Source organism: Nicotiana tomentosiformis, chromosome 11, assembly GCF_000390325.3.
Source record: "Nicotiana tomentosiformis chromosome 11, ASM39032v3, whole genome shotgun sequence".
NCBI classification, from domain to species: domain Eukaryota; kingdom Viridiplantae; phylum Streptophyta; class Magnoliopsida; order Solanales; family Solanaceae; genus Nicotiana; species Nicotiana tomentosiformis.
In genome coordinates this window covers 68,850,919-68,860,605 of record NC_090822.1, presented here as the reverse complement: position 1 = coordinate 68,860,605, position 9,687 = coordinate 68,850,919, and the positions used below count along the sequence as shown (strand labels likewise).

The following is a 9,687-nucleotide window of genomic DNA, read 5'->3' as shown; positions in this document are numbered from 1 at the left end:
GTATCGAAATTCATAGTTAAAATCGAGTTTAAAAAATTCTTTTACGACACATGTATCACGCATGTATCTCACATAGAGGTATACATGAATATACATGTGATACACATATGATATATATGTGATAGACAAATGATACATAGTGTGATACACATATGATCTTCTTCCATATTCATTTTGTGCACTTCGAATTTGGGTCAAGCTTCAATTCAAACTACCTAAAATCTCCACCCAATCGTCCCAAAATTGAGATTCACACTCCTTAAAATGTACCCAATCTATTTCAACAACATCCACTTGAAATAAATCCCAATTTCGAAAATCACAAAATTTTGAATTCAAGCTTAAGCAAGCTTCAATAGTTATCCGTGGCATTTTCAGTTTAATCTTTCGACCTAGTTTAATATCAAATATTAATTTCTAAATTGAATTAAGGTGCTCGATTCTTTGAATTTCAACTTAAATGAATTAGAATATTTCAATATTGTTGAAGTCTCAAAAAGTTTGAACTATCTTTGTATTTTAGCAAGATAGATGTGTTACAAAATGATATTTGAGCTATTTTTTATTGAAATTGTTTATAGATTCGAAAGATTGAGTAGTTTTTACAAAAATAATTAAATAAAAAGCAAAAAAAGTGGTTTTTTTGTTATCTATATTGTGGTGATTGATGCCCGAAAAACTTATTAGAAAAAAAAGAAGAAAGGGTATTATCACTTCTAATCCATGTCAGAAATTATTTATATTCAGTAGCCGATAAAGTGTATAAAATTTATATAATTTTTATATATAACATACAGAACTTATATATATATAAAAATATATATATTTATTTAATTATTATTTTAAGAATGGCTATCCAGTATCATTTTCCAGGCTTGAATTTCAAATTGGGCCCATAAAAGTGTACCAAAAGGCGATCCGACCAAATTATTTAGTGGCCCGCATATGATCCACACTTCTCTGCCCCCCCCCCCCCCCCCCCCCCTTTTTTTTTTTTTCTTCCACTTCTCCAATGTTGGCGATGGACAACATAGTCGCTCACTTCGATACTGTCGTGAAGAGTAAAATTGCTTCACTTAAACACAATTTAATAGTCTTAACACTGGGGTCTCTCATGGCGTAGCGTGACTTTGACTATGTTTGCAGCTTTTTCTCTTCCTTTCCCAATTTCATTTCTAGTTTAGCAGCTGCCTATGTGAGGTAAAAAATAGCTCATCTTTTTTCTCTTTCTAAGAATCCATCACTGCTGCGATTGATCTTCTTTCTTTTATTTTTTCTTTTTTCTTGCACAGCTATCTTCACATACCCATGTTTTTTTTTCCAGGACCCTACTTCTTCTTTTGTTTTTGTTTGTTTTTTCTCAATTTGTACCGTGCATAATCTTTATTAACAACTCTTTGCTAGTGCCAGAACCTCTTTCTTTTTTTGGGGTAAAAGTAAAACATGGTTGTTGGAGGCATAGATTCATATAACGTACTCCTACTAGTTTGTGATTGAGGTATAGTTTGTTGATTGAGGTATAGGGAATTTATTAACTGAATCTCTCAGACTAATAACTTAGTTGAGAGAAATGATGTTAAGAAGGCAAATTTGTTGTAAACTGGGAGCACTTGGTTTGTGGCGAACTAATAAAAATAATAACAATAGATCTTGTCTTATTTATTTGGCGCCATAACATATCGCCATACCTTAATAGCCATCGAGTTGTTGACCATTCACTTATCGTGACTCGCATTGAACTAGAATAATAACTTTACTCACGCAGCAGTTCTAGTTTTTTAATCATGTAGAGATTTTTTTTGTCCACTTTGCTATGTTTACATGGTTCGTTTTACTGATGTTAAAGCATCATGTTGAGTAGATAATGTGCTTCTTGAGTGTCTGAACTTTCACTTTTATGTTCGCGCTAACTGGATATTGCTATGTCTTTGCAATGTCACCGTAAGAGGCTTCAATTAGAGAAAAAATGAAAGTCCTGTTTAATTGTTGTATTGGCTGTTCTGTTGCTCTGAGCAGTGTGTTTGTTTATCAGTTTTGACAAAAATTACATAAAGTTATCAAAGCATACCACTATTATACCTAATTCTCTTGAAACTCAAGAATTGAGGGTGTATTTTTGTTTTTCTTCCTGCTGAACTTGGAATAACAAGTTTGTCAACTTTTAGCAGAAAGATGGATCGAGCAAGGTTGAATAAAAGAACCCGTTGCTCAGGTTCAACACCGTCAGAGGAGTCAGCTTTAGACCTTGAAAAATACTGTTACAGTTATTCTAATCTTCCTTCACTAAGTCCACCAACACTTCAACCTTATGCATCTGCTGGACAACACTCTGAGAGCAATGCTGCATACTTCTCCTGGCCTAGTCGACTGAATGATGCTGCTGAAGAGAGAGCAAACTATTTCGCGAATCTTCAGAAAGGGGTTCTGCCAGAAACTCTTGGCCGATTGCCTGAGGGGCAGCGAGCAACAACATTGCTTGATCTCATGACTATAAGGGCATCTCATAGCAAACTCTTGCGTTGCTACAGTCTCGGTACAGCAATTGGTTTTCGTATTCGACGTGGTGTTTTGACTGATATACCAGCGATACTAGTGTTTGTGTCCCGGAAAGTTCACAAACAATGGCTTAGTCCAATTCAGTGTCTACCTACTGCTTTGGAGGTGATCAAAAGAATGACTAATTATCTTTTATCCTATTTCTGCCACTCCTGCCAAAGATTTTCCTGAATTAGGACAAAGAAAGCTAATGAAATTAACTTCATTGATTGTGTTTATATTTTTCTACAGTATACCTCCCCCACCCCTCTCCAAACAGGGATTGTTCAATAAAATGTTTGAACTCAACCTATCGTTAGAACCCAAAGAATCAACACTTGCCAAAATATGTTAATTCTTGCATCCTTTATTCCTTATTTTGACGTATGCTTAAATATGTAACTCATCGTCAGGGTCCTGGAGGTGTGTGGTGTGAAGTAGATGTGGTCGAGTTCTCCTATTTTGGTGCACCAGAGCCGACACCGAAGGAACAATTGTATACTGAGATAGTAGATGACCTGCGGGGTAGCGACCCGTGTATTGGCTCAGGATCTCAGGTAGTTTGATGTTTATCATAACTTTATACTCTGAGGATGCTGCGATTGAGGCTTGATCAGTGCACATGATAGTTAAAGTTTAAGCAAATACCGCATATTGGGAAAATAATAGTATTGCTATTCTCTTTTCAGTAATGGTATTGCTATTTTGTTGAGTCCTGCTAGTTGATCAATTTGCGCATCTTGCATAGAACAGTTATTGGGGTGTGGCAGACCATTGGAGTAATCTATTTCTTTGCTTCTGAGCACATTTTGCGTTTTCCTGAAGAGCTTGTCGTTCAGTGTTGAACTAGGTTAACTCTTGCCACACTTTTCTGAAACTGTGCAGTAAGGGCAACTTATGTCAGCCATATATTCCTAAGAAGGTATTGAATATTTTTGAAGCCACACCTTTAATTTTACAACTAAAAACTTAAAAAAAGGGGAAAAGTGTGGAAAATAGGAAGATGATTTCCTGGAATGTTTCTAAGAGTCCATACTCTTATATGTGTACAAAGACAGTTGTAGATACCTTTCTCCATTGCCAGATGAGACTTACATCCCTTCTCAGTAAATGATTCGTCATCAAATCAGTTGAGCTTTGGAATCTCCAGGCATTTTAAATTGCATCCTAGCAATGTTAATGCATTAAAAAGTCTGCAGGAAACAGTTTTATTTGTCAATAAATCAGGCATCTTTCAGATCTCCAGACATTATGAACTGCATCCTAGGAAAATAAAGGCATTAAAGAGTCTGCAGAAGAAATCAGTTGTAAACTATTTTTCTCCTTGTCACACGGATCGTACATGTTAATTTCTTAGCACATTTTATTGGAAACATTCAGGTAGCAAGCCAAGAGACATATGGAACCTTGGGTGCTATTGTGAGGAGCCTATCAGGCAATCGACAAGTTGGTTTCTTGACAAATCGGCATGTTGCTGTTGACTTAGATTACCCAAATCAGAAAATGTTCCATCCTTTACCTCCAACACTTGGACCTGGGGTATATCTTGGTTCAGTCGAGAGAGCTACATCCTTTATCAGAGACGACCTTTGGTATGGCATATTTGCTGGTATAAATCCAGGTAAAATGTTCTTTTCACCTTCTTTTCTGGTTTGCTGTTGGAAGAACGTTCTGATGCTACAAAATTGTTACTGAAATTTGCTAAATCTATACTTGATTATGATGCCTCACTTATGATTTGATAAGTGCATCTTTTCATACTACACCTTTCTCCATTATCAATTATGTGTTGTATGAAAATGAAATGCAGTCTAATGATAAAAAAAACACGAGGTTGTCTTGTTAACTTCTTAAAATGTACAAGTATGTAAGAGTTTCAGTTCTTGTCGTAATTTCTATTAAATCAATTTTGAATATTAGTTCTTGGCTTTGATAAAAATAAGGGAGGTTAGATTTGGAGGGTATGCGGAGAGGTAGAGGTAGACCAAAGAGGTATTGGGGGAGGTGATTAGGCAGGACATGGAATAGCTTCAACATACCGAGGACATGACCCTTGATAGGAGGGCGTGGAGGTCGAGGAGGGTAAAAGGATAGTAGGCAGTGGAGCGTATTTCTTTCCCATACCAGTAGTATTAATATTGCTTTTGTATTGTCTTATGCTTAGTTTTCTTTTACTACCTGGCGTTTCTGTTTCTCATTCCTTTTCCTATTCTTGGTTCTTTCGCTTTGGTTGATCTATTATCGTCTTGTTGTTTACTGCTTGCTGCTATTCCTATTGCTTCTTTTTTATCTTTCCTTGAGCCAAGGGTTTATTGGAAACAACTTCTCTATCCTCACAAGGTAGGGGTAAGGTCTGCGAACATTCTACTCTCCCCATACCACACTTGTGGGATTACACTAGGTTTGTTGTTGTTGTTGCTTTGACAAAAAATGGAATCTTAAGATTCCAAAAGCCACTTTTGGTATTGTAGAAACTTAATCATATAACATTGTTTCCTTATTTTGGGTTAATTAAATAGACCTCCCTTCAAATTTAATTGAAATGTGAAAGATATCCCTCCTACATTTGCAAATGGTAGGGACTCCCTTGTTAGAAATGAAACGGAATGTTTCTCAAAATGCTTTGCTTCTCTTGAACTTTTTTTTGGATCAAGTAAATTGTAATTTAGTGATATAGCAACTCTTGAACCTTCTCTTTCGTGACTTCTCTCCTCATGGACATTTTCATTCTTTCTCACCATTTTTGCTATCTTTTGTTCTTAAAAAAAAAAGATTTACCAATGCTTTCCTTTAACTTCCTTCTTTGTCATAATTACTACAGCCATTTTCATTGTTATCTTTTCTATTTATTCTCTTCTAATTGACACCTCTCCTTTCCTTTCTCTCCCCAATTTCTGTCTTATCGTGTTTTCTCATTTTTGCACTGTCTGGCCACTACTTATACCACCATTGTTGAGTCCTTTACCCATTAAATGCAATACAAGTGAAGTGATGCCTGGCCTGTTGTATTCAAAATTTGAGCAAAGTTAATATCGTACTCTATACTATGCAAGTTGAGCAAAGTTAATATCGTACTCTATACTATGCAAGTTGTTAGCGTCTGAGAGGTTGATGAGGTTTGAATTGTCTATAACTTGTTGGCGACCTTCTAATATGCATTTAGGAACATTGGCTGATGTCTATCTTTTAGCGACATTTGAACTAGTTACCTTGAGTGAGACTGCTGATACTGTGCTAGTTAAATAAGGTGCAGTATCTGTTGAATGATGATTCTATAGTGTAGACCATAACTTCTTCATTTGGGTTTATAACAAGAGCAGATCCTTAGGTATGAGTGAGTGTATGGTTGATAAGATTTTAGGCTGTAACCTGAAACAGTAGCTTAAGCACCTTTTCGTCGGGCATTTTGTTTAATATTATCACCAGAACAAAAACTTAACTGCCTCAACCAGTGTGTTTTTTTCATTTTTGTATTGACAAAAGTGTGTTGGACAATGTCTCTTTGTTCCATGAGATTATATTGCTATCCTGCCTCTCACGGCATATCATGGGTTAGATCTCTTTTGCTTTAGTAGAACTATCTGCAAATGCAATCCATGCTAGAAGATGCTGTCAACCAGAAATCTGCATTCTTGTTTCTTTCGATGTTGTTAGATAGATGAAAAGTTGTTCTTTGCTCATTTCCCTGCTACCTGCTCAGAAGGTTCTTAATTTGTTAGAATTTTCTTTCTCTTGTGGCATTATTATGATTATTATCGGTTCTAAATGTGGAATTGATTACTCGTGCAGAGACGTTTGTTAGGGCAGATGGTGCATTCATCCCGTTCACAGATGATTTTGATATGACCTCTGTGACTACTTCTGTAAAGGGCATAGGGGAAATTGGAGATGTCAAACTTATAGATTTGCAATCTCCAATTAGTAGCCTCATTGGGAAGCAGGTGATGAAAGTCGGAAGAAGCTCTGGATTGACTACAGGAACTGTCTTGGCATATGCCCTTGAATACAATGATGAGAAAGGGATTTGCTTCTTGACAGATTTTCTTGTTGTTGGAGAAAACCAGCAGACATTTGACCTTGAAGGAGACAGTGGAAGTTTAATCATTTTAAAGGGTGAGAATGGGGAGAAACCCCGACCAATTGGTATTATTTGGGGTGGAACTGCAAATAGGGGCCGGCTTAAACTAAAAGTGGGTCAATCTCCGGAGAATTGGACTAGTGGAGTTGACCTTGGGCGCCTGCTCAATTTCCTTGAACTTGATATCATCACAAAAGATGAAGCTCTAAGAGGTTTGTGGTCTTTAGCACTTGATTCTGCGGATAAAGCAGCTTGATTCTCTCTTTTTTAGCTACATGCATATAAAACAAGTCTCGAATGTGTCCCCCACATGCATATAAAACAAGTCTAGAATGTGTCCCCCACTCCCCAAATATATTATTGTGCATTCCAATATGTTTATCAGGCTTAGTGCTTACTATTACTGTTGTGATGTTGAGAGTAATAAACCCCAAGTTTTTTCAAAGGGACGGATGTAGAAGGAAAAACATGTGTGTTTTAGAGTGGAAGAGGAACTAATAAGCTCAATGGATGTCTAGATCTTTGAGGGACAGAGGGGAGGTGTTAGATCAAACACTACTAATTTGGACTATTGTTTTTTTTGAAATGGTAAAGAACAATACTAATTGGACTATTAGAAACTATTTGGCTGATTATCTAACAATACTAATTAGACTATTAGAAGCTCTTTGGCTGATTATCTTTCTCAAAGTGGATATTTTTCGTTGGTTGACATCAAGTAAGGTTAATTAGCCATCTCTTTTAGATTTAGTAGTCCTTAGGTTGACATTTGTTGAAGAATGGTGAACACAAGACGGAATTCCAAGAAGAGATGCAAAATTGCAGGCTGGAATTAGTTAATAAGTATTCCAGTGGTAGCACATGGGTTCATTATGCTCAGGTATCCGGTAGGTCCTTTTTGCTTCAGAAGACACCAGCTGACTTATTTGTCTATTTTGAAATGTCATGCTCGGTGTCCTTTATTGACTGTCTTTTGGGTAAAGACAGTATTTCTTCCTTGATTTGTACAATGTGTGAAGGATAAAGCAAGTGTATTCATCCCGTCTACTAATTGTTAGTATTTGTACCCCATGATGGAATAGGACTAAACTGACTCCCATTCTTTACCCGATCCACTGAGATAAAATGATGTCTCTTCAAGGTGATGTAGTCTGCATTGCTTTAATCCGTCATATCTGTAAGATTTTCCCTGATCAACTTACCATTTCATTAAAGTCCCTTTTTTGGGATTAAATCTTGAATTCTTTTAGGGGTCGTTTGGTATGAGGTATAAGAAGGTATAGTGCTGGTATAAAAATTTAATACCACCTTAATACTTTGTTTGGTTAGCAAACTTGGTATAAGTTATCCCAGGATTAAAATTAGTACCGGGATAACTTATACCTTGTAGAGTGTGGGGTAATTAGTGCCGGGATAACTTATACCTTCTTCTTAGAAATTATGCAATTGTCATTTTTAATACAACATACCAAACAGTGGATAAAAAACAATACCAGGATAACTAATCCCAGCATAATTAATTCTAGTATAATTTATCCCGGCATAAGCCGTATTCAAACCAAACGACCCCTTAGAGTATGCTTTAACCTTGTCTATATCTATCACTGGTGTAGTTGCAGTACAAGAACAGATAGCTGCCTCTGCCACAGTAGTTGGCTCTACAGCTGGGGATTCTTCGCCTCCAGATATAATGCTTCCAAAGGACAAAATAGAGCCTCTTGGGCTTCATATTCAACAAATTCCCTTGGAAGATGGTGTTGGCGGCCCTGATATAAACTCTTCGCCTGTGGAAGCTGCATTTAACTTGGAAGAAGGTGGGGTCAACTTTGGTGCAAGTGTTGAACATCAATTCATTCCAAGCTTCAATGGACAACCCCCGGCTAATCAAGATGATCAACGTGACACGTCAGCATATGAGAATCTCTCAGCTTTGAGGAAAGGCTCTGATGAAGAAGACATTAGCTTTTCCTTGCAGTTGGGTGGTCATGAATCCAAGAGAAGACGTTCAGAACCTTCACCAAGTGCAGATGAACCAGAATGATTTTCTCTTTATCTGCTAGTACCATTTTCTTTGAGGTCATCCAGGGAAAGGTAAAAGGAGATGATGCATTTGGTGTTTGGTTCCTAAAACAAGAAAAATGTCAAAATTGCTTTTGGAGGTGCTGAATTTTCGTCATGTGGCCATTGATGCAACTTGTGTACGAGGAGTTTTGTATTTTAACATGTCAGTAATGGAAAATCCAATTGTAAAATACATGTAAGTTAATACCGGCTGCTTTCTTGAGCTATTCCGATTCATGGAACTCCATGCATCCGTCTGTGCGGTCCCAAAATCATCTGATTTAAGTAAGCTGGATAGGCAGGCCCCCGAGGATGAGCGATGAACATCAACATTAAAAACTAGCCTTTGATGTATCTTTATGTTGGATATCCCCTAAGAAACCAAGTATTGAAAAGAGAAGGGAAAAAGAAAAACAGAATGAGAGCATAAAAAATAAAGTAGACTATTGGATATTGAGGGCTATAACTCAAAGTGAAATTTTTTTATTTGGCTATCATCACAGACAACAACAATGACACAATAAAATTTCACAAAGTGTACACAGACCTTACCCCTATCCCGATGGGGTAAACAAGAAAAAGAAATAAAGTGCATAACGTAATAGCTTAAGTTTTGAGCATTGACAGTATTAAAAATATTTACTCTTTCTGATCAATTTAAACGATAATTATAGTTCATTCTATTAAGTAGGAGTAGCACTTATTGGTGAATATCTAAAATAAATTGTAAATAACATAATATAATATGTCGAATTACACTAAAAGAAAACCGGTGCATGAATTCTTCTGTGTTCATGCAGTTTCATAGAACATTGTAAAAGAAATTCATTATGTTGTCGATGTATATAGCTTAATTCCTACATAAAAAGGATAAAATTAAAATTGAAGAGTGAAGCAAATATAATAATTAATGAGGGAAGAAAATTATCATAATGTATAAATTTATTGGTATAAAATAACCTCAATCGATTAACAAAAAAATATGCTATAACACTTTTTTTGTACTAATTATT

At 36.3% G+C, this 9,687-nt stretch overlaps 1 protein-coding gene across 2 annotated transcripts; it reads left to right on the top strand.

Moving 5' to 3' along the window:
- The first annotated feature begins 987 nt into the window (after positions 1 to 987).
- LOC104089037 (protein NARROW LEAF 1) lies at positions 988 to 8,916 on the top strand. Of its 2 annotated transcripts, none has more exons than XM_009593850.4 (6): positions 988 to 1,200; positions 2,166 to 2,661; positions 2,949 to 3,092; positions 3,916 to 4,156; positions 6,325 to 6,825; positions 8,227 to 8,916. In XM_009593850.4, exons 2-6 carry the CDS (start codon positions 2,173 to 2,175, stop codon positions 8,652 to 8,654), a joined length of 1,803 nt encoding a protein of 600 aa, XP_009592145.1. In that variant the 5' UTR covers positions 988 to 1,200; positions 2,166 to 2,172; the 3' UTR covers positions 8,655 to 8,916. The 2 variants fall into 2 exon arrangements, with proteins under 2 accessions (XP_009592145.1, XP_009592144.1); XM_009593849.4 differs by having other exon boundaries at positions 989 to 1,200; positions 2,169 to 2,661.
- Positions 8,917 to 9,687: the final 771 nt, after the last annotated feature.